Below are 24,614 nucleotides of genomic sequence, written 5' to 3'. Positions count from 1 at the left end.
GACCACCTGTACGATGTCTACATGTCCTACACAAACATGTACTGGCTATAAAAAATATTTGCAATCCTTAAGCTGGCACATGACATTTACAGAAGGATAAAACCCAAAGAGGAATGAAATGCATTACAGTACAGAAGTGTTCAAAATATGAGAAATGGATGATGTGGGAAAGGATGAGGGTGAGGAAAATTGGGGCAAGGTACAGCAACAAATGGGGCTATGTGGGGAGGTAAGCTGTGAGATTTTAAGGCTAAGTGCCCACGTTGCAGAAATGCTGCGGAAATGCTGTAAAATGCATGTGGAATTCGCATGCGTTTTCCCGTAAAACACAAGCGTTTTGCAAGCGTTTTTAGTTTGCAGAATGCTTCCGCTTTTCCAAGCGATTTGAAGCATCGCTTGGAGTAGTGATTGACAGGTTGGTGACACTTGTCGAGCATAGTGTTTGACAAGTGTGACCAACTTTTTACTACTGAGGCTGCCTATGCGGCATCAATAGTAAAAGATAGAATGTTAAAAATAATAAAAAAGTTAAAAATAGGGATATACTCACCTTCTGTCAGCCCCCGGAGCCCTCCCGGTCGTCATTGTCGTTGGCAGCAAGTTCCGATCCCAGGGATGCCTTGCGACAATGCCCTCTGATGACGTAGCATCACGCGAGACCACGATGTCATCAGAGGTCATTCGCGCAATGCATCCCTGGGAACGGAAGTTGCCGCCAGTGACAATGAGGGCCGGGACGACTCCGGGGGCCGCCAGAGGGTAAGTATATCCCTATTTTTTTATTTTAATTCTACTTTTTACAGGGATATGGTACCCAGGGCATGGAGGACAGTCTCCTCTCCTCCAGACCCTGGGTACTATCTGCACATGAAACGTTCACTTCACGCATGGTGGGCATAGCCACATGCGTAAAGTGAGTGTCAGTGTAATCCTAATGCGGAGGAATCGCAGCGATTCCGCAGAAATACGGACATGCTGCGGATTTTACTGCTATGCGATTCCGCAGTGGTAAAATCCGTAGCATTGACACAGAAACTGCAGAATCCCATAAGATTGCATGGGGATGCTTTTTTAACCCCTTACCTACAATTGACGTAATATTCCGTCCATGTGACCCTGGACCTAATTACCATGGACGGAATATTACGTCACCGCGATCAGCGGCGCCCACATGGTGAGCGCCGATGATCGCGGCCGAGTGTCAGCTAATTATCATAGCTGACACCCGGCACAATGTGTCATGGGCGGTCACGGACCGCCCCCGACACGTTAACCCCTTGCACACCGCAATCAAACACAATCGCGGTGTACCGGGGGTTAAAGGGAAGCATCGGCAGGGAGGGGGCTCCCTCCTTGCTTCCCTGAGCCCCCCACGGCATCGCAATGTGCAGCGCTGCTGCGGGGGACTCCTTTCCTGCAGGTCCCCGGATCTAATATGGCGACGGGGACCTCCGGGGGCCTGCAGGAAGCTGGCTTCCTCAGTGCCTGCAAAGCAGTGCCTGTGACAGATCGCTGATCTGTCACAGTGATCTGTGATGTGACAGATCAGCGATCTGTTACAGGACAGTTATGTCCCCCCTGGGACATTGTAATAAAGTAAAAAAAAAAAAAAAAAGTGTAAAAATAATTTTAAAAAAATCGTTAAATAAATTAAAAAAAAAAAAAAAAAAAATTTTCCCCAATAAATTCATTTTTTGGAAATTAAAAAAAAAAAAAAACCACAATAAAAGTACACATATTTGGTATCGCCGCGTCCGTAACGACCCGCCCTATAAAACTGTCCCAATAGTTAACCCCTTAAGCGAACCCCTTAAAAAATAAAAATAAAAAACGAAGCAAAAAATACGGTAATGATTTATTATCATACCGCCGAACAAAAAGTGCAATAACGCGCGATCAAAAAGACGCATATAAATATCCATGGTACCGCTGAAAACGTCATCTTGTCCCGCAAAAAACGAGCCGCCATACAGCATCATCGGCGAAAAAATAAAAAAGTTATAGCTCGCAGAATAAAGTGATGCAAAAATAATTATTTTTTATATAAAATTGTTTTCATTGCATAAAAGCGCCAAAACATAAAAAAACTACCTAAATGAGGTATCGCTGTAACCAAACTGACCCGAAGAATAAAACCGTCTTATAAATTTTACCGCAACCGGAACGGCGTAAACGCACCACCCAAAAGAAATTCATGAAACGCTGGTTTTTGTAAATTCTGCGTCCCAAAAAACGAAAGCGATCAAAAAATGTCACATGCCCGAACATGATACCAATAAAAGCGTCAACTCGTCCCGCAAAAAATAAGACCTCACATGACTCGGTGGGTCAAAATATGGAAAAATTATAGCTCTCAATATGTGGTGATGCAAAAACTAATTTTACAATAAAAAGCGTCTTTTAGCGTGCGACAGCAGCCTAACATAAAAACCGCCATAAATAGTAAATCAAACCCCCCGTTATCACCCCCTTAGTTAGGGAAAAATAATAAAATAAAAAAAAATGTATTTATTTCCATTTTCCCATTAGGGTTAGGGCTAGGGTTAGGGTTAGAATTGGGGGTTTCCACTATTTGCGCACATAAGGGGCTCTCCAAACGCAACATGGCGTCTGATCTCAATTCCAGCCAATTCTGCGTTGAAAAAGTCAAATGGTGCTCCTTCCCTTCCAAGCTCTGCCATGTGCCCAAACAGTGTTTTACCCCCTCATGTGGGGTATCAGCCTACTCAGGACAATTTGCAAAACAACTTTTGGGGTCCTATTTCTCCTGTTGCCCTTAGGAAAATGAAAATTTGGGGGCAAAAATATCATTTTTGTGGAAAAAAAATATTTTTTATTTTCACGCCTGGGCGTTATAAACTTCTGTGAAGCACTTGGGGGTTCAAAGTTCTCACCACACATCTAGATAAGTTCCTTAGGGGGTCTAGTTTCCAAAGTGGTGTCATTTGTGGGGGGTTTCCACTGTTTTGGTACATCAGGGGTTTTCCAATCGCGACATGATGTCCGATCTCAATTCCAGCCAAAAACGTCAAATGGCGCTGCTTCCCTTCCGAGCTCTGCCATGCGCCCAAATAGTGGTTTACCCCCACATGTGGGGTATCAGCGTACTCAGGACAAATTGCACAATAACTTTTAGGGTCCTGTTACCCTTGGGAAAATAAAAATTGGGGTGAAAAGATCATTTTTGTGGAAAAAATATGATTTTTTAATTGTACCGCTGTACGTTATAAACTTCTGTAAAGCCATTGTGGGTTCAAAGTTCTCACCACATATCTAGATAAGTTCCTTGGGGGGTCTAGTTTCCAAAATGGGGTCACTTGTAGGGGGTTTCCACTGTTTAGGTACATCAGGGACTCTCCAAACGTGACATGGCGTCCGATCTGAATTCCAGCCAATTTTGCATTGAAAAAGTCAAACGGCGCTCCTTCCATTCTGAGCTCTGCCATGTGCCGAAACAGTCGTTCCCCCCCACATATCAGGTATCAGCGTACTCAGGACAAATTGCACAATAACTTTTGCAGTCCAATTTCTCCTGTTACCCTTGGTAAAATAAAAAAAATTGAACCTGAAGTATTTTTTTTGTGAAAAAAAGTTAGATGGTCATTTTTTTTTAAATATTCAAAAAAATTCCTGTGACGCACCTAAAGGGTTAATAAACTTCTTGAATGTGGTTTTGAGCACCTTAAGGGGTGCAGTTTTTAGAATGGTGTCACTTTTGGGTATTTTCTATCATATACACCCCTCAAAGTGGCTTCAAATGTGATGTGGTCCTAAAAATAAAATGGTGTTGTAAAAATGAGAAATCGCTGGTCAACTTTTAACCCTTATAACTTCCTAACAAAAAAAAAATTTTGGTTCCAAAATTGTGCTGATGTAAAGTAAACATGTGGGAAATGTTACTTATTAAGTTTTTTGTGTGCCGTATCTCTGTGATTTAAGGGCATAAAAATTCAAAGTTGGAAAATTGCGAAATTTTCAAAATTTTCGCCAAATTTCCGTTTTTCTCACAAATAAACGGAAGTAATTTGAATGAAATTTTACCACTAACATGAAGTACAATATGTCACGAGAAAACAATGTCAGAATCACCGGGATCCATTGAAGCGTTTCAGAGTTATTACCTCATAAAGAGACAGTGGTCAGAATTGTAAAAATTGGCCCGGGAGTTAACGTGCAAACCACCCTTGGTAGGTGAAGGGGTTAAAGTGTTTCCGTGGCCACAAAAACTATGGCGGCGGAAACGCTAAAAAAAATGCAACGTGGGCACATAGCCTCAAGGTCCAAGTCTCTATCATAAAATTGAACGGCGCCCACGAAACAGATCAATAAAGTGCTGATGAGGGTCCCAAATGCTTGTCAACTATTCTAATGAGCGTGTATAGTAGTTTCTCTACTCCAAGTCAACAGGATGTGCCAGAAATGAGTGCCATCTCTGGGACCCACATCTACATCCAAATGAGGGTCCTCTGTAACGTCTGTAGAAATAAATTGAGAGAGATCTGTACAAGCCACCTCTCCATTTGTTCTGCCACTGTATTGAGAGATGGAGGTAAATTAACTCCGATTCTCAACACAAGTATGGGCTCCACCACATAAAGAAATGTATGGTATAACCTTTGGCTATACCATAAAGGTCTAACCTGAGAATATATCACTTTCAGACAGAAAAGGCTGAAATATCTGGTTACAAGTTAATTGACAGCCAAGCTTTATCATTTTAGGTATTCCCTAAGCTAAAAAGTGCCTGTCTTCATAACAGGTGCCCCTTAAGAAAAAAAAAAAGTATAATGTTGTAGAAGAAAAACTATTAAAGGTGAGAAACAATGATGGTTGCAATGGAGGTTATTTTAGTGCATATTTAGGAGACACTGTATATCTGGAAGGTGGGGGAGCCTGCCGGACTCCTTGCTGGGGCCGCTCTGTAAGTATGTGAGAGCAGCATTAACACAGGACATTAGCGTGACACAACGCCACACGGTAACAGCCATCAAATCTGTTAATCCCCGGGCGGACGATAGGTGGAGACAAGAGAGATGAACAGCTGGTCTTTTCCTCCACTGTCACTCTGCAGTACATAGCAAAGTGACAGCGCTTGATCTTTTCCAGGGATTCAGCTGGGTTGTCCAGGTAAACTTTTTGCCAATGAATCAGTGTCATCTGTCACCATCATCTTTATGCATCTACATTTTATATGTAATATAGGAGGCATCTCTCTTGCAACCAACCAAGTGATTAGGAGGGAAAGCGGCAGAAACCAACCATACCCGTTCACGGCTGCTGAAGATCCGCTGAGAGAAGAGAAAGGAGGAGGAGAAGGGACAGATATTGGGAGAAGGAGGAAAGGAAAAAAGGCTGGGAATTATTACAAGTCACAACATGTCAGGGTGGATCAGGCCTCTGTTTCCACCTTAAGGTGATGTGTGATGAGTCTAGAACACAGCCTACATTGTCATGTGTGTGTAACCAACAGTGGGAGGAATATCTGAACATTTCTACATAAAGAAAATATTCTAAGACTACTGTGTTTCCCCAGAAGATGATTACTCGCAATAATGGCTGCAGAAGTTACCTGAGGTATCTCCTGGTGCTATTGTCCGTCCTATGTTTGGCAGAAGGTGTTCGATATTTGGTACAGATTGTGCATCAAACTCATCCACAGGAGTCTAAAATACAAACCATGGATCAAATATGGAGGAGCAAAACAAATGTACAGACCTAAACCCAGGACACGCAAGAGTATTTGCCCACTCGTATTTGTTCATCATATATAAGGCCTGGGTGGGAGAAAAAAAGTTCAGATCCTGTCTACATTTTATGTGTTTGTTCTCAGAAGGGAGCAAATTTAGACACAGAAATTGCATGAATGATACAGAATGAAAAATGTCCATAAAATGGGAATGTACTGTAAACTTGAGTCAGAAGACACAGCATGCCATTATTAAAGGGGTTCCCTCACAACAATCTCAGCGAGACTCAACATTACCGAGTGCACTTACCTTTTCGGCTTTTTCATGCTCATCACTAAAGAACCAGTCAGACTAGAAAAGAAAAACAGAGAGCGTTATCTGCAAAATGTAAGCAGGCAGGAGGTATAAAAATATATGATACTTCGTTTTGATGCCCTAAATACTTAGATTTCCATAGGCCCTAAGTTGATTCTAATGTTCTCCTATACCCAGTGGCGTGTTATGTGTTGCCAGCAATACGAGCAAAATAGGTATTTTGCGCCACCCAACCAGAGGACCATTAGCACTCCCCAAGACAATACATGTATTGTATTTAAAGAGGACCTTCCACCAAATTTTTCATGTGGAACTGGACACAGGATGTAATATTCCCTCATGGCGGAATAAAACTTTTTTTTATTTTGCCTCTCTGTTGCAGAGATATTGGTAACCAAAGTATTTGGCATCTAATGATTTAATCTTCATTAAGTCAAAGTGGATTTTATCAGATAGTTTTCACTGGGGGCGTGTACTTCTTCTCCCTCTATGGTACTAGCCCATCATTAGGTAGTACACAGCAGAAAGAAGAAACCGTCCCCACTATAGCGTATGTCTCTCAATATGTGATATGCAATGATACAGCCCTCATCTCCTAGTCTAACCTCTAGCAGTCAGTGTGGAAGAGAGGTAGTGCAGCTGAGTTTAGTAGTGTCACATTACAAAGCCTTCTACCTGCACAGAGATTGAAGATTCAGAGACTGGGAGTTCTGTGGGAACTGTTTGGGTAAGAATACAAGGACACAACAATGGAAAGGACACCATTTTAGGCATTTACTATAGACCGCCTGTGCAAGCTGAAGATATGGATGAACTCTTTATGCATCAAATGGCCAAGTTCTCCAAAAAAATATGACATAGTTGTCATGGGAGATTTCAACTTCCCAGACATTTGTTGGGAATCTCTCTCAGGCAAAACTATCAGGTTGAGGAAATTCTTATCCTCTCTTGCTGACAACTTTATCTTCCAAAAGGTAGGGGAGAAAACAAGGGGATCTGCTACCTTGGATCTAATCCTCATAAACAGGGAGGAAATGGTTGAGGAGATAAGAGTGGCTGGGACCCTAGGAGGTAGCGACCATGCTATTTTAGAATTTTGGATAACTAGAGGAGGAAGACCTGTGAAGACTCAGACTGCAAGGTTAGATTTCTGAAAGGCAGATTTTAAGGGACTCAGAAAGAGAATTGGCTGGATATCCTTAAGGACAAAAATGTCCAGGAAGGATGGGAAATCTTGAAAAATGAAATTCTCATAGCACAATTGTTAACAATTCCGAAAAGAGGGAAGAATAGGAAGCATTTAAGGAAACCAAGATGGATGAACACAGAACTTAAGCACATGCTAAAAAGGAAGAAAGAAATGTTTATACAATGAAAAGAGGGAGGCATATCTAAAGAAGAATATAATGCTGTTTGCAGAACCTGCAGGGCACAAATCAGATTATCTAAAGCTGACAATGAATTGAGGCTTCCAAGAGACGTCAAAAGCAATAATAAAGGATTTTGGGGATATGTCAAAAGTAAAGGAAAAGTTAAAGATGCTATAGGACTTTTACAGGATGAAAATGATGAAATGGTAAGACCGGATGTTGAGAAGGCCGAACTTTTAAATTCCTATTTTGCATCTGTTTTCTCCTAGAAAGGAAATGTAACATCAACTGTTCTTCACTGTCCTATTAAGGGAATAGAAGAATCCAGGATATCTATAGACAGAAAGATAGCGAGGAAACACTTAGCTAAACTAAATGAATTCAAGTCTCCAGGTCCAGATGACTTACACCACAGAGTACTGAAGGAGATAGCAGAAGAAATTTTTGAACCCATCTCCATAATCTTTGAAAATTCTTGGCGAACAGGAGAAGTCCCAGAAAACTGGAGAAGAGCAAATGTTGTTCCTATCTTCAAAAAGGGGAAGAAGGTGGACTGTTATGAATGGGTCACCGAGGAGAAAAAAGCAAAACAAGCTAAGTCACAGAAAACCAGAGAGGTTGGTAACTATGCAGATTGCAGATCCCTGATCCTACCACACAACTAGCAGCTGCCGTGGAGCGTACCTACGATGTTCCTAGACGCTTCGTCACAGCCGGAGGACTACATAAGCCTGAAGCATGAAAAGGGGAAAACTAACTGCCCCAGAGCAGACCCCAAAGGAATAGATAGCCCCCACACATGTACTGATGGTGAAACAAGATGAAGGCACAAACACAGGCAGGAAAATAGGTTGAGCAAACGATGGGACCCAAACTAACTAGAAAGGAAAGGAAAGACACTGTCTGCAACCTGCAAAAAACCCTACAAAAATAATGTCCAACACTTCTGATAGCAAAATTAACCCTTAAGTCACTAGACTTCTCCCACTATATCAGCACTCTGAAATATTCTGAGACACAGCAAAAAGAGACCAAACTAGTAAGGGACAAAAAGCAAATTGGCAAAATACTGATAAATAAGAGTGGAAATTCAGCACAGCCCCCAGCCGGGGCTGGCTGACCACACAAAAAACTGAATAGACCAACAAAATCAAGTGTGAACATTAGCAGAAAAACTTAGCTTTAGATGACTGGAACAGAGCTGAAAACCAAGAGCTGACAAGCCAGAAGGAATCACCAGCAACCGAATAGGGCGTCGGCTGTCTTAAATCCAATCTGAGACTCCTGAGGTCCAATCGTCATCCTCATTCTCAGGTGGCAGATCTCCACCGATCAAATCAGCCTCACTACCTCCTGTTACCACCAGAGGGAGTCTGGAAGGAGAACTCATAACTGGTGAACCAGAGAATGAACTCACAACAGTGGACCCAGGCAACTATAGGCCGGTGAGTCTGATTTCTATACCAGGAAAGATCTTTGAACAAATTATTAAACAACATGTATGTAAATACCTGGATAAGAATGAAGTGATTAAACAGAGTCAGCATGGGTTTTTAACTAATAAGTCATGTCAGACTAACTTAATTTCCTTCTATAACAAAATCACTGATTGGGTGGATCAGGGAAATGCTGTAGATATAGTATATCTTGAATGCAGCAAAGCATTTGACAAAGTATCTCACACAATCCTTATTGAAAAAATGACTAAGTATGGAATGGACAAGGCAACTGTTAGGTGGATTCACAACTGGCTTAGTGATCGGACCCAAAGAGTGGTCGTAAATGGCTGCACATCCAGTTGGAAGAATGTCTCAAGTGGGGTATCACAGGGCTCTGTCCTGGGCCCTGTATTGTTCAACATCTTAATCAACGATTTAGATGAAGGAATTGAGGGTAAACTGATTAAATTTGCTGATGACACAAAGCTAGGAGGGATAGCTTATACTAGAGAAGAGAGAGAGGATTCAAAAAGATATAAATAAATTGGAGCAGTGGGAAGCAACTAACAGAATGGTTTTTAACAGGGCAAAATGCAAAGTACTACATCTGGGCAATAAAAATGAAAAAAGCATATACAGAATGGGAGGAATAGGGCTAAGCAACAGCACATGTGAAAAAGACTTGGGTATACTAATAGATCACAGACTGAATATGAGTCAACAGTATGATGCAGCAGCAAAAAAGGCAAATGCAATTATAGGATGTATTAACAGAAGCATACATTCTAGATCACGTGAAGTCATTATTGCTCTCTACTTCTCTTTGGTCAGACCTCATCTGGAAAACTGTGTCCAGTTTTGGGCAGCACCTTTTAAAAAAGACATCAACAAACTGGAGCAAGTTCAGAAAATAGCGACCAGAATGGTGACCGGTCTGCAAACCCTGTCTTATGAGGAAAGGTTGCAGGATTTGGGAATGTTTAGCTTGCAGAAGAGAAGACTGAGAGGAGACTTAATAGCTGTCTACAGATATCTCAAGGGCTGTCACATTGTAGAAGGATCATCTTTATTCTCATTTGCAAAAGGAAAGACTAGAAGCAATGGGATGAAACTGAATGGGAGGAGACACAGATTAGATATTAGAAAAAACTTTTTGACAGTTAGAGTGATCAATGAGTGGAACAGGCTACCACGAGAGGTGGTGAGTTCTCCTTCAATGGAAGTCTTCAAACAGAGGATGGACAGACTGATTTACCGAATCCTGATTTGAGCAGGGGGTTGGACTAGATGGCCCAGGAGGTCCCTTCCAACTCTACGATTCTATGATCAGCAATCTTCCTCTCCTAGCGCTGTCACTTCTGCTGTACTCCTCTCCAGAGCTGAGAGCTCACAGTTATATCTATTGTGCTCAACTTGTAATCGCACTGCAGTGAGACGACAGCATAGTGTCATTATGTCTCAAACAAGAGCAACCTAAAACGGGCAGATTACTCCTGTGTGAGAAGTAGTGCCTTAAGCTACCTGTCGAGTGAGTACAAGTTGCCAGAGCACAGCAAACATGATTGTGATTATTCACACATCTCAGGATATGTATTGTGTGGTGGAAAAGGCAGTACAGAAGAGGTGACAGCGATGTTAGAGGAGAAAAGCTGAAGGTTTTGTAATGTTACAACACTAATTTCAGCTGCACTGCCTCTCCCCACACACTGACTCATGCACGTGGACAGACCAGGAGATCAGGCAATCTGATATTATACATCTCACACTGAAAAATCAGCACTAAGCTATGGTGGGGGCATGTTGTTCTTACCTTTGAGTGTAGCTGTCTGCTTATGATTAATCAGCATCATACAGAGGTTCAGTGAAAACTGATAACACCCACTTGGACTTAATGAATATTACTTATTAAGGGGTCAAATATTTTGATTTTTAAACACGCTTACAATTATTTTTGTTATATTTATATAAGAGTCCATTAACCACTTTGCACCGCAGCCCATTTTTGTTTTTGCAGCATTTCGTTTTTTTGCTCCCCTTTTTCCCAGAGCCATAACTTTTTTTATTTTTCCGTCAATATGGCCATGTTAGGGCTTGTTTTTTGCGGGACAAGTTTTACTACGACACCATTGATTTTACCATATCATGTACTCAAAAACAGGAAAAAAATTCCAAGTGCGGTTAAACTGCAAAAAAAAGTGCAATTCCAGGGGTTTTTTTTGGATTTTTTTTTACCATGTTCACCAAATGCTAAAACTGACCTGCCATTATGATTCTCCAGGTCATTACAAGTTCATAGACACCAAACATTTCTAGGTACTTTTTTACTTAAGTGGTGAAAAATAAATCCAAAGTTTGTTTTGTTAAAAAAATAAATAAATAAATTGCGCCATTTTCCGATACACGTAGCATCTCCATTTTTTGAGATCTCAGGTTGGGTGAGGGTTAATTTTTTGCGTGCCAGGCTGACGGTTTTATTGATACCATTTAGGTGCAGATACGATCTTTTGATCACCCGTTATTGCATTTTGATGCAATGTCGTGGTGACTAAAAAAAAAACATAATTTGACTTTTTTCTCACTACGCCGTTTAGCAATCAGGTTAATCCTTTTTTTTTAGATAGATCGGGCGATTCTGAACGCGGCGATACTTTAGTGTTTTATTTTGAATGGGGCAAAAGGGGGGGTGATTTAAACTTTTTTTTTTTTAATATTTTTAAAAAACATTTTTTTTTCTTTTGTCATGTTTCAATAGCCTCTATGGGAGACTAGAAGCTGCCATAACTCGATCGGCTCTGCTGCATACAGGCGATGAACAGATCACCTCATAGCATTCCGGCAGTGACAACCATAGAGGTCTTCAGGACACCTTAGGTTGTCATGCCAACTTATCGGTGACTCACGATCACGTGACAGGGGTCACCGGTAGACGGATTTCCGGCCCGATGGATGGAAGTGCGTGTTAAATGCCGCTGTCAGAGTTTGTCAGATTCCACCCCAGGCTGTCAGATTCCACCCCAGGCTGTTTCGGGCACATGTCAGCTGTTCAAAACAGCTGACATGTACCGGGAAAAATGTGGACTCACCGCCAGAGCCTACATCAATGGGAGAGAAGCGACATGCGCCATAATAGAACGGCGTATGTCACAAAGGGGTTAAAAGACAAAAATGGCGCATTAAAAATAGAAACAGGGAAATACAAAAGGTAAATACCTTACACATTTCGGAGGCAGGTCCTTACAACTACACATGGGTATACTACAATGCATCTGTCATGGTGGTAGGGCTAGCTTACATTACCCTTACATTGCTGGGAGATCCAATACTCCACCCAAGTAGTTGCTATATATGGGAACAATATGGGGAATGTGATTGTGTATACTTACATGCTGGATAAGCGTTTCTACAATCTTATAGCGGTCTGGCATGTGTGTCACCATATCAGTCATATTGTCCTCAGAGGTGCGAACAAGTGTGGGACCAAAAACTAAGGCCAGATTTCTGGGCTCCATCTGCAGAAGAACATTTAAGGTTACAAATTACAGTTTTAGCAAAATGTGGAGAAGTGATGAAGGGGTTTGGCAACTGCCATAATCACAGTTGCTAGATACCATAGTGAAACACAAGCTGCATCTAACAGCTAATATATTAAACCATCATCAGATCACTTTAGTAGCGGCATCAGGAAGATGCGCATCACCCCTGGTGTATTATATAATATGTATATAAGTGCCCAAGAGAAAGAATAGATACATAAAACTGATGTTCCTAGATAATTGGCAAACAGAAAACCAAAGAAAATTGCAAGTGCAAAAAAATCCCAAAATGGAGAAAAGCTGCAAGAATACCAATAAAAAGATGGATCAGCCTGGAGGGACTGAAGTACAGAATACAATGCGCATTTTGCGTCAGTTTCTTCGGGGGTAGGCGCTTGCATGAGTGTTGCCCTGCGCCAGTAGCAGTGCTGGCGGTATCATACGCCACAAGTAAATGCCCTCCACTGAGGTATTAGGCGGAGGGTGGGGAGGAGGACATCAGGGGACGTGTGACCACTGCAACCAGAAGCTCATTTGCCGAGGCAAGCGCGCACCGCAGGAGGATGCAGGCAGTGCAGTGCTATGATATTAGTGACAGGTATACATTGAATATCAGTGCCCACAAAATTGTAGGAGAAAAGCACACTTTGTAACGGTAGAATAATAGATAAAATATTGTAGAGTAGGTAGATTAATAGGTACGAATACTAGAGTTTGATTAAATATGTGTATAAGGCTGAGCCACAACTACTATACAACGGGGGAAAAGAGGGGCAATAGAAAACTGTTGAGCAGACAGATGTCAGCCGTGACTGACTTTACCCGGCAGGTTCTACAATTTCTGGTTCCATCAGCCAATCTATCCTGAGAACCATCTCGAGTTTATCATATTCAACCTTTTTTTACACTATAGATATCCCGATCTCTTATAGATCATCATTAAGCACATACAGTTGGGAAAAAAAGTATTTAGTCAGTCAGCAATAGTGCAAGTTCCACCACTTAAAAAGATGAGAGGCGTCTGTAATTTACATCATAGGTAGACCTCAACTATGGGAGACAAACGGAGAAAAAAAAATCCAGAAAATCACATTGTCTGTTTTTTTTTCATTTTATTTGCATATTATGGTGGAAAATAAGTATTTGGTCAGAAACAAAATTTCATCTCAATACTTTGTGATATATCCTTTGTTGGCAATGACAGAGGTCAAACGTTTTCTGTAAGTCTTCACAAGGTTGCCACACACTGTTGTTGGTATGTTGGCCCATTCCTCCATGCAGATCTCCTCTAGAGCAGTGATGTTTTTGGCTTTTCGCTTGGCAACACGGACTTTCAACTCCCTCCAAAGGTTTTCTATAGGGTTGAGATCTGGAGACTGGCTAGGCCACTCCAGGACCTTGAAATGCTTCTTACGAAGCCACTCCTTCGTTGCCCTGGCGGTGTGCTTTGGATCATTGTCATGTTGCAAGACCCAACCACGTTTCATCTTCAATGCCCTTGCTGATGGAAGGAGGTTTGCACTCAAAATCTCACGATACATGGCCCCATTCATTCTTTCATGTACCCGGATCAGTCGTCCTGGCCCCTTTGCAGAGAAACAGCCCCAAAGCATGATGTTTCCACCACCATGCTTTACAGTAGGTATGGTGTTTGATGGATGCAACTCAGTATTCTTTTTCCTCCAAACACGACAAGTTGTGTTTCTACCAAACAGTTCCAGTTTGGTTTCATCAGACCATAGGACATTCTCCCAAAACTCCTCTGGATCATCCAAATGCTCTCTAGCAAACTTCAGACGGGCCCGGACATGTACAGGCTTAAGCAGTGGGACACGTCTGGCACTGCAGGATCTGAGTCCATGGTGGCGTAGTGTGTTACTTATGGTAGGCCTTGTTACATTGGTCCCAGCTCTCTGCAGTTCATTCACTAGGTCCCCCCGCGTGGTTCTGGGATTTTTGCTCACCGTTCTTGTGATCATTCTGACCCCACGGGGTGGGATTTTGCGTGGAGCACCAGATCGAGGGAGATTATCAGTGGTCTTGTATGTCTTCCATTTTCTAATTATTGCTCCCATTGTTGATTTCTTCACTCCAAGCTGGTTGGCTATTGCAGATTCAGTCTTCCCAGCCTGGTGCAGGGCTACAATTTTGTTTCTGGTGTCCTTTGACAGCTCTTTGGTCTTCACCATAGTGGAGTTTGGAGTCAGACTGTTTGAGGGTGTGCACAGGTGTCTTTTTATACTGATAACAAGTTTAAACAGGTGCCATTACTACAGGTAATGAGTGGAGGAAAGAGGAGACTCTTAAAGAAGAAGTTACAGGTCTGTGAGAGCCAGAAATCTTGATTGCTTGTTTCTGACCAAATACTTATTTTCCACCATAATATGCAAATAAAATGAAAAAAAAAACAGACAATGTGATTTTCTGGATTTTTTTTTCTCAGTTTGTCTCCCATAGTTGAGGTCTACCTATGATGTAAATTACAGACGCCTCTCATCTTTTTAAGTGGTGGAACTTGCACTATTGCTGACTGACTAAATACTTTTTTTCCCCACTGTACATAGCCAACAACCTCACTGTTACAATAAAAAAAAGGAATCATCATCACCTTGTTTTTCTCGGAGTGATCAGCCACAGTCTTCAGGTGACGAACCAGGAATCGCAGAGTTTCATAATAGTATGAGGGGAGTTCTTTAATCTGTCAGATCAGAAATTCCAATGTAATTAAGAAGGAAGATCAAAAGTACCTTACCCATAATCCATTTACAGGATAAGCCAGTATCACACTGGTGGGAAACAATATGGACACCCAAAGGTACTACTAAACCAGATCATTGTGCTGTTGTATAGTGATTTTGGTCAGTCTTGCAGAACTACCGGGAGATTGAATTTGCTACTAAAATCAAGCTATTGAAAATAAAAGGGTATGTCCATCGCTCAACACTCTTATATAGTTTACCTGTGGATATAATCTACATTGAACTGAAATTGTCTTCAAAGTTTTCAGGGCTCAACACTCCCAGCATTGAAAATCCAATGTGAAATCACAATGCGCTAAGTGTAAAAAATGAGCGGAAATTGTTACCAGTTTGCGGAGTCTTTTCATTCTCTCCTTGGAGTCTTCTAAACGATTTGCTTCAATAAACTCATTGTATTTGTCTTAAAAGAAATTAATGAAAAATGTAGTGGTCATAACCCATTGTTCATGCTCTGCATGTCATTAACTACAGTGGACACAGCAGATGAATAATGACCAACTACACGAATTTTGAGAATTTCATGCATTATATTCACATATTATATTTGAGGATACTGATGATCTTGAATGGACTATTACAAATATCTATTTCTCGTTCGCCTTATTGGGGGACACAGAGACCATGGGTGTATGCTGCTGCCACTAGGAGGCTGACACTATGCACAAAAAAGGTTAGCTCCTCCTCCGCCGTATACACCCCACCGACCGGCAGGAAATTCCTCAGTTTAGCTTAGTGTCAGTAGGAGGTGGACACGGGTCTTTTATTAGACCCATATCTACCTCAGTGTGCGTCGTTTCTTTGCAGGTTCCGGAGGGATACGGAGTGAACAGTCACATCCGTACTCCCACAAAGAGACTATGAGTACGCCGTGTACTGCCACCCCGTATCCTCATAGGTCTCCGGAGCAGGACCAGGAGCCTCACACAGGTGCGTGCCAGCCGCACGGACGGTCCTTGCCCCCCGCCTCCCACCCTCTCGCCTACCAGAGCCTGAAGGTTGGATGAGGCGCGGATTTCATAGAGACAGACAGCGTGGGATTTTCAGGTACCTTTATTGTAAGGCCCCCTGCCTGGGTGAGTATGTCAGTCTTCCCTCGGCGTTTTCTCTTGGAGCGGTCGCCAGGGGGACCACGTTTGGGTCCCTGCACGCCCCGCATCCCCCCACGGTCACCGCATCCATGCAGGCCCCGGGTCTTCACGGGCCTCGTTCTGCGCTTCCCCCCCTTTTTTCCATCTCGGCAGGGGTAGCGCTGGAGTCGGGCAGTTCTGGGCAGGGACGCGGCCCGGTGTTGCGTCGCGTCTTCCGCGCCGACCCCCTGCTGACAGGCGGCCGCCGCAACTAATTTAGGCCCCGGCTTGTGTTCGGGCCTACCCCCCCCGCCCCTTTCTTCTAAGCGGGCTTCTCTCCCGCTCTCCCCAGGCCCTCCCCCCGCCTTTCCCTCTCCTGCCCAGCATATTATGGCTAGAGGGCAGCAATTATTAACCCTGCGAGGAGCTCCGCCCTTCCCCTTCCCCGGGACCCACGCTTTTCTACAGGCAGGCGCCATCTTCACAGCCTGCCAGCCGGACGCAGCTGGAGACGCTCCCCAGCCCCTGAGCAGTTTCTGCAAGCAGCTTTTTGCCTCTTTGGGACGGCCAGCCAGACTTCTCCCTGATCTGCATCCCCGGACAGGTCGAGCAGCATCGCTTTTGGGGACACCGGACCGTGAGTAGCTCTGCACGGCAGACTGACCCTTCTCCGCCCTCTGTCCCCCAACCTTCCGGCACTACCTCAGGGGTCAGTCCTCTCCCCTCTGCCTGGACTGTAGCAATCCAATCCAGCCCGACGCCGCTCAGGAGCCATCCATAGCCCCAGGGGTGAGTGAGCCCCCCTTGCCGGGTTGGGCCTCCTCCCTATCACAGTCGGTGGCAGACCTCACCAAGGTGTCTCAGTCCCTAGTAGCCGTTCTGGATAAGTTGCCCTTGGGAGCTTCTGCGGGATCTAGCACGTCCCAGGACGTCCCATCTGAGCCAGCCAGTGTCAGTCGCAAGAGACCCAGGCAGGATCTCCAGGCGGAGTCCTCTCCTCGCCCTACCTCACCCCATACTCCCCAGCAGTCTCCCTCTCGGGCCTCCTCTCCCGAGTCAGGTGAAGCGCTTTCGGAATCTGAAGGGGCCTTAGAGCTGGATTCGGTTCAGGATGCGAACATGAAGGTTACGGTGCAGAACCTCATTGCCGCGATTCACCATACCTTCGACATCACTGACGCCCCTGCGAAATCCTCAGATCAGGAGGTTTCGTTCAGACGGGCGGAAACACCTTCCAGGGTGTTTCCCTTTCATTCCGAGTTTGGGAAGATTTTTACCAAGGAAAGGGAAGATCCGACTAGACGCTTTCAAAGAGAAAAGCGTCTCAGCGTGCTGTATCCGTTCGCTAAAGAGCTCACGGACAACTGGGCCGCTTCTCCTTCAGTGGACCCTCCCGTATCCAGACTCTCTAATAATACTGTTCTTCTGCTGTCGGGTGTAGCGTCTCTAAAAGATTCTAATGACAGAATCATAGAATCCCTAGCAAAGTCTGCCTTCGAGGCGGCATCTGCGGCGGTATGTCCAGTCTTTGCTTCATCTTGGGCAGCAAAGGCTATATCCGCTTGGGCAGAGGACCTTCGGCAGGGCATTCTGGATAACGCACAATCGGAGCATTTGGCCGATCTCGCCAATCAGATTTCCCATGCGGGGGATTATCTGCTTTCTGCTTCCTTGGATGCCGCATCTTGCGCGGTTCAGGCGTCAAGCAACATCGTGCCAATCCGACGTACAATTTGGCTCAAGGCCTGGCAGGCGGACTTGTCCTCTAAAAAGTCTGACTAATCTGCCTTTTCAAGGAGTGCGTCTCTTTGGGTCCCAATTGGACCAGATTATTAAGGACGCTACCGGAGGTACGAGTTCTCTTCTCCCCCAATCCAAGCCTCGCAGACCTCCTCCAAGGCGTCAGTTCCGTCCCTTTCGGTCTTTCCGCCGTTTCAATGCGGCGGAAAACCCTTCCAACCAGCAAAGGCCACAAGCACGTCAGGAAAGAAAGAAGGTCTCCTTCAGGCCCACTCCGTCCTGGCGGTCCCACTCTTCCCAGGGAAGACCACCCAGATCTAGATCTGGACGGTCTACGTCCGCATGACTATCATCGGTCTTCCGTGGGTCCCTTCCAATTGGGAGGTCGACTTCTTTTCTTCAGCGACGTCTGGTTCGCCTCAGTAGAGGACGCTTGGGTCAGAGAGGTTGTATCGACAGGATACAAAATAGAGTTCGTTTCTCTTCCACGGGATCGCTTCTTCCATCCCGTCCGCCACGGGATCCTGCCTTGATCCCGGGGTTCGGTTCGGCCATCGCCTCTCTCCTCAGCTCTGGGGTGATTGTGCTCGTTCCTGAATCGGAACGATTCACAGGGTTTTATTCAAACCTGTTTGTGGTGCCGAAAAAGGACGGGGCGGTTCGACCCATCTTGGATCTCAAGTTACTCAACAAGAGAGTTCGCCTCCGCCACTTCCGGATGGAGTCGGTTCGCTCGGTGATTGCCTCCATGAAGGAGCAGGAATTCATGTGTTCCATAGACATCCAAGATGCCTATCTACACGTGCCCATATTTCCCGGACATCCGAAGTTCCTGTGGTTTGCGATTCACCACGAACATTATCAGTTCGTCGCGCTCTCTTTTGGGCTCGCCACCGCTCCCAGGGTCTTCACGAAGATTATGGCAGCGTTGATGGCCTTGTTGAGGATCAGAGGTCTTGTTCTTTTTCTGTATCTCGACGATAATCTGATCAAGGCTCCCTCCTTTCATCAGGCCCGCCTAAGTGTGGCGATCGTTCTAGACACCCTGTCCAGTTTTGGGTGGATCGTCAACCGGAAAAAGTCCTGTCTGATCCCTACTCAACTCCTTGTGTTTCTGGGCCTTCTTTTCGACACTCGTCGGTCAAGGGTATTTCTCCCACAAGACAAGATTCTTTCCCTGCAGCAGGGCGTCCGATCACTACAGATCGCACGGTTTTCAACTCTCAGGACAGCCATGAGGATTCTGGGGAAGATGGTGGCAGCAATAGAGGCAGTTCCCTTTGCCCAGTTTCACGCCAGGCCCCTCCAGCAGGCCATTTTGTCCAGGTGGAACAGGTCGGCTCTGTCTCTGGATCGTCCGGTTCGTCTTTCATGCCGGATCAAGCGGTCTCTCAACTGGTGGTTGACGTCTCCCCTCATTCTCTCGGGGCGGTCCTTTCTTCCCAGATTGGCACAAAGGACGCCAGCCTCATCGGCTGGGGTGCAGTGTTCCGCAATCACTGTTCAGGGTCGATGGTCGACTCAGGAATCAGCTCTGCAGATCAATGTCCTAGAGATACGAGCGATCCTTCTGGCTCTCGTCCACTGGGAACGGCGCCTCAAGGGCCTGCCTGTCAGGATTCAAACAGACAATGCCACAGCGGTGGCGTATATCATCCGACAAGGGGGGACACGGAGTGTCTCAGCTCTGGCGGAAGTGTCCAGAATTCTTCAATGGGCAGAGACCTTTGTTCCAACAATTTCCGCGGTTCACATTCCCGGCGTGGACAACTGGGCCGCCGATTTTCTAAGCCGCGAGGGTCTCGCGGCAGGGGAATGGTCCCTACATCCGGATGTGTTTCATCTGCTCTGCCGTCGGTGGGGAACCCCGGACGTAGACCTCATGGCGTCTCGCCTCAAAAGGAAGGTACCACAATTCGTGTCCAGGTCTCGGGACCCCCTGGCAGTGGGCGCCGACGCTCTGGCCGTTCCTTGGTCACAGTTCGAGCTCCCCTACCTGTTCCCTCCCCTGCCTCTTCTTCCCAAGCTGTTGAAGAAAATCAAGGCAGAAGGGATTCCAGTCGTCCTCATCGCCCCGAATTGGCCCAGAAGGTCTTGGTTCGCGGACATTGTCAACCTTCTCGCGGACGCCCCCTGGAAGCTTCCCGACAGGGCAGATCTGCTGTCGCAAGGCCTGATTTGCCACCCCAATTCTCGGTCGCTCAATTTAACGGCGTGGCTGTTGAGACCGAGGTTTTGAAACGGGCAGGATTCTCTGACCGAGTGATTCATACCATGATCCGCGCCAGAAAGCCTTCCTCTTCCAAGATCTATTACCGTACTTGGAAAGCCTATTTCTCCTGGTGTGAGGCCAATGACATCGCGGCCATGGTTTTTTCGCTTCCTTCTGTTCTGGCGTTTCTTCAGACAGGGCTGGATGCGGGGCTTGCTCTCAGTTCCTTGAAGGGTCAAGTTTCGGCACTGTCCATTTTATTTCAGAAGACGCTGGCCTCCCGGCCCCAGGTCAAAACCTTTCTTCAGGGTGTGGCTCACACAGTTCCTCCGTACCGAGCGCCCGTGGATCCTTGGGATCTTAATTTCGTTCTTGGGGTTCTGCAAGGTCCTCCTTTTGAACCTCTCAGGGATGTTTCCCTTGCCCTCCTTTCTTTGGAAGGTGGCCTTTCTGGTGGCCATTACTTCCATCCGACGTGTGTCAGAACTAGCGGCCCTTTCTTGCCGCTCTCCCTTTTTGGTACTTCATCAGGACAAGGTAGTTCTGCGGCCTCCGCCCTCTTTACTTCCGAAGGTGGTATCTTCGTTTCACCTCAATGAGGACATTGTTCTGCCATCCTTCTGCCCGAGCCCAGCTCTTCCTCTGGAGCGATCCTTGAACAAGCTGGACCTGGTCAGGGCATTGAGAGTCTATCTAGCCAGGACATCTTCCTTGCGGAAGTCAGACTCTCTGTTTATCATTCCAGACGGTGCAAGGAAAGGTCACCCAGCCTCAAAGGCCACTATTGCTCGCTGGATCAGATCGGCAATTTTGGAGGCATACCGGGTCAAGCATCGTGCAGCTCCTTCAGGGATCAGAGCGCACTCTACCCGGGCGGTGGGTGCCTCCTGGGCGGTGCGCCACAGAGCTTCCGCGCTGCAGCTTTGCAAAGCTGCAACGGGTCTTCGGTTCACACTTTTGTGAAATTCTACAGGGTCCACACCTACGCTTCGGCGGACGCCAGCCTAGGTAGAAGGATTCTGCAGGCCGCGGTGGTGAGTCCACTGGCCTGATGGAAGTTTATTTCCCACCCCAGAGACTGCTTTGGGACGTCCCATGGTCTCTGTGTCCCCCAATAAGGCGAACGAGAAAACAGGATTTTTTGGGTTGCTTACCGTAAAATCTGTTTCTCGGAGCCTTCATTGGGGGACACAGCACCCTCCCATGTTCTACAACTCCTGTTCTTATGTTTGTCGATTGGTTACAGTTGAGTTGTTCGTTCTGTTTTCAATCTATTCCGTTACTTCTCCTACTGCTTTCTCACTAACTGAGGAATTTCCTGCCGGTCGGTGGGGTGTATACGGCAGAGGAGGAGCTAACCTTTTTTGTGCATAGTGTCAGCCTCCTAGTGGCAGCAGCATACACCCATGGTCTCTGTGTCCCCCAATGAAGGCTCCGAGAAACAGATTTTACGGTAAGCAACCCAAAAAATCCTGTTTTGACATTTCCCAACTATGCAATTTTCTGATGTGTTTTTTGTCAAGAGAACAACAGAACCTGAAGATAAATTATTGGCAAATTCAGGGGGGAAGGAACAAGGCATGGTCTAAAGTGAATGTGCACAAAAACACTCCATTATTTGATTTAGGTCTTTCCAAAGTCGGCATGAACAGTCCATGAGCAATGTGTGTACAGTAACTGGCTCTACTGATGCCACAGTCTGAACAGCACCAGCTGCAGAAGAAGTGCAAACACTTGTCATACTCACCATCAGTGAAGAGGGGTTCAGGCAGCTTTCTGAAGAAAGATTTAAGCAAACTGCTGACCACATTCAAGTCCTGCCAGCGCTGAAACCACAATATAATGAGGTCAGGAACTGAACATTAAAAGAGAATTTCCGCCTTTAGAAGTTCTCAGACATAGGTGCTAACTTTTCCAGGATAGCTGCTAATTTGCTGATCATTGGGAGTCCAGCAACTGTAGCCGTCACAATCCTGAGAATTGGGCTCTGAAGGAGAGTCCCATCTCAATGAAGCGGTGGCCAGACATGAACTCCACCGGATCAATCATTCTATGTGGGATTGGCAATGATAACCAATACAGCGCTTGGCTTTTTCGGCAGCCCCATAGAGAATAAAGAGATCAGTGAAAAGCATGTCTGGCCACTACTCCCTTCAGAGCACAGTTCTCTGGATCGTATGGGTCTCAGCAGTCAGACCTCTATCAATCAGCATGTAATCACTGATCTTATTGATAGGTGATATCGTTTAAAGATGGATAGGTTGCTGGAGTTTTCATCATTCAGAACCATTCTAATCACCAGAATAGAGAGCTGCTGCTGACTACCCCAACAGAACATTTTGGGAGACTTATTAAATGGGTAAAAAGAAGCTATCCAAACCACACAATGTATTCTTATACAAAATGTGATATAAAAGCCACATGGCTGCTTATTTTACAAAAACACAAACACCAACATTTCCGAGCATGAAAATTGATAATGTATTCTCCCCATAGACTGGAATTAAAGTTACAGACTACATGTAAGACATAACTACATTCATTTAGCCTAGTTTCTCTTACCTGGTCCTGTATGTTGGTATCACTCAGCCCCTTGTTCAGCTGTTCTTGCAGACTGCTCACCACAGCATTATTTCCAGGAACACGGTATATTCCTAAATACTCCAGACCCTTCTGTTCCACCAATGTACAGCACAACTCCACAATCAGAGGAACCCCCTGCGGTTCACATGAGAGATAAAAAGGGAATGTGTATATTCCATTCATACAGGTCTAATAAGGGCAATATATTCTTAATTACACAAATAATTCCCTTTATGTGACCAGTAAATATAATTCACATTCAGATGCATACTGGACATGAAAGATTTCTCTGTATGTGCAGAACTATATAACAATATGGAGCATACAGATACACTTTATCTAGATTATCATGCATCCTCACCTTGTTCTCCACTGCAGGCTGGCAATCCTCTAGTCTCACCCCAAAAGCCCTTGGTGGACACTTTTTATTTTTCTTCATAAGGTTGATTCCCCAAGGAACTTTGGAAGAAGGTCCTTCCTCTGCTAGGGAAAACATACCCAAGAGACATATGATTTCTCATGTGTTTTACAATCAATACCGTATTACTGTGGATCTGTATACAACACGATGCTGGGACTAGTATATACTAGTAAATAAGGGAAAAGCCGACTGTAGAAGATTATCTGCACAAGTTACATCAGGTGAAACAGAAGTTGTCAGACACGCAGAGGAGCAGACAGACACCCAGATATTACACAATGCTACAAAAGACTATATTCCATTATGATCTCCAGAAAAGCCCCTGCTTATCTTAGGTCTCGTTCAGACGAACATATTAAACGTCTGTGTGCTGTCCAAATGCAAAAGCCAATGTAGCAGTTCACGTGAACATTTTTACGCAACAGAAAATTGCAGCATGTGCTACTTTATTCCGTTTTTCAGATACAACTCAGCAATTATTCATTAATGTGTGCACAAAAAACTAGTCACGTATGGGTTATCATCCATACATCATCCGATTTTCATGGATCCATTGCAATTATTAACACAGAAAACTGTATTTCAATTATTACGTTTTAAATTGTTGATGTTTTGAAATGCATACCATATGGATTACATACAGTAGTGAAAAACAGACAAGTATGGCCGGTTTCACATTTGCGGATAGCCGAGCTGCGGACTTCCTCCGTGAAGCTCCGCCCACTCCCGCACATACTCCGTCAAGCTCTGCCTACTTCCGCATACTTCTGCATGCGGCCTACGTACCCTATCTTTAACATTGGGTACGCAGGTCATACGGATGTATGCGGATGCCTCCGCATGCGTTGTTTTGACGATGCGGAAACCGCATTAAATTCCAACAAGTTGCGTTTGATATACTGTTCATATATGGGTGAACAATCGGCTGTTGAAGAACGGATTATTTTGCAAATGCCCATCTGAACCCTTACCTTTTACAGCACTGTCCTGCTTGGGTGAGCGAGGGGCGGCCAGCCCTGTTGCCCATAACAGCTCTGAGCGAATACCTAAACTTCTTGTCCCCTTAGGGGACATGTCAGGTTTGGCCCCAGTAATACTAAAATAGGAGAATAGAAATATTAACCTTAAAGTGAATTTCCACAATTCATTAGTTATTTATAAAAAAAAAATAAATTACATACTAGTATACCCTATCACAGAAACATGCTCCGGACCTGTGTCCGCTCCAATCACAGCTGATATTGGCACTTTCATCCTGCAGTACTTCTGACTGCTGCTTTTTACCACTTTAACACTACCACATCAATTTCTGACTGTGGCAATAAGTGGTGCAACAATCTGAGTTAGGGGTCCAATTACCGTTCATTGAAAGATGTTAATAAAGTTCCTTACATTTTTTATGACTGGAGCAAAAATGGAATTTATGTATTCATGTTTGCAGTGTGCAGATCCATAAGCCCCGATTCCTCATTTGAATTTTTTTTTTCT

At 44.9% G+C, this 24,614-nt stretch overlaps 1 protein-coding gene across 1 annotated transcript in view; it reads right to left on the bottom strand.

Annotated features, from left to right (window-relative positions):
* The window catches only part of ARHGAP23 (Rho GTPase activating protein 23), a 120,248-nt gene that overhangs the window by 5,266 nt on the left and 90,368 nt on the right, over positions 1 to 24,614 (bottom strand). The window contains exons 14-22 of the mRNA XM_073572487.1: positions 24,098 to 24,222; positions 23,067 to 23,188; positions 22,685 to 22,840; positions 21,870 to 21,948; positions 15,430 to 15,503; positions 14,953 to 15,042; positions 12,195 to 12,320; positions 5,997 to 6,038; positions 5,570 to 5,663 (exon numbers count right to left, since the gene is read on the bottom strand). Of these exons, the coding sequence (XP_073428588.1) occupies positions 5,570 to 5,663; positions 5,997 to 6,038; positions 12,195 to 12,320; positions 14,953 to 15,042; positions 15,430 to 15,503; positions 21,870 to 21,948; positions 22,685 to 22,840; positions 23,067 to 23,188; positions 24,098 to 24,222 (908 nt within the window). The remainder of the gene's footprint in view (positions 1 to 5,569; positions 5,664 to 5,996; positions 6,039 to 12,194; positions 12,321 to 14,952; positions 15,043 to 15,429; positions 15,504 to 21,869; positions 21,949 to 22,684; positions 22,841 to 23,066; positions 23,189 to 24,097; positions 24,223 to 24,614) is intronic.

Source organism: Dendrobates tinctorius, unplaced genomic scaffold (genome assembly GCF_039654945.1).
Source record: "Dendrobates tinctorius isolate UK_male_01 unplaced genomic scaffold, ASM3965494v1 ptg000032l, whole genome shotgun sequence".
In the NCBI taxonomy this organism is placed as follows: Eukaryota; Metazoa; Chordata; class Amphibia; order Anura; family Dendrobatidae; genus Dendrobates; species Dendrobates tinctorius.
The sequence above is the reverse complement of the archived record's forward strand: the minus strand, read 5'-3'. Positions and strand labels throughout refer to the sequence as shown.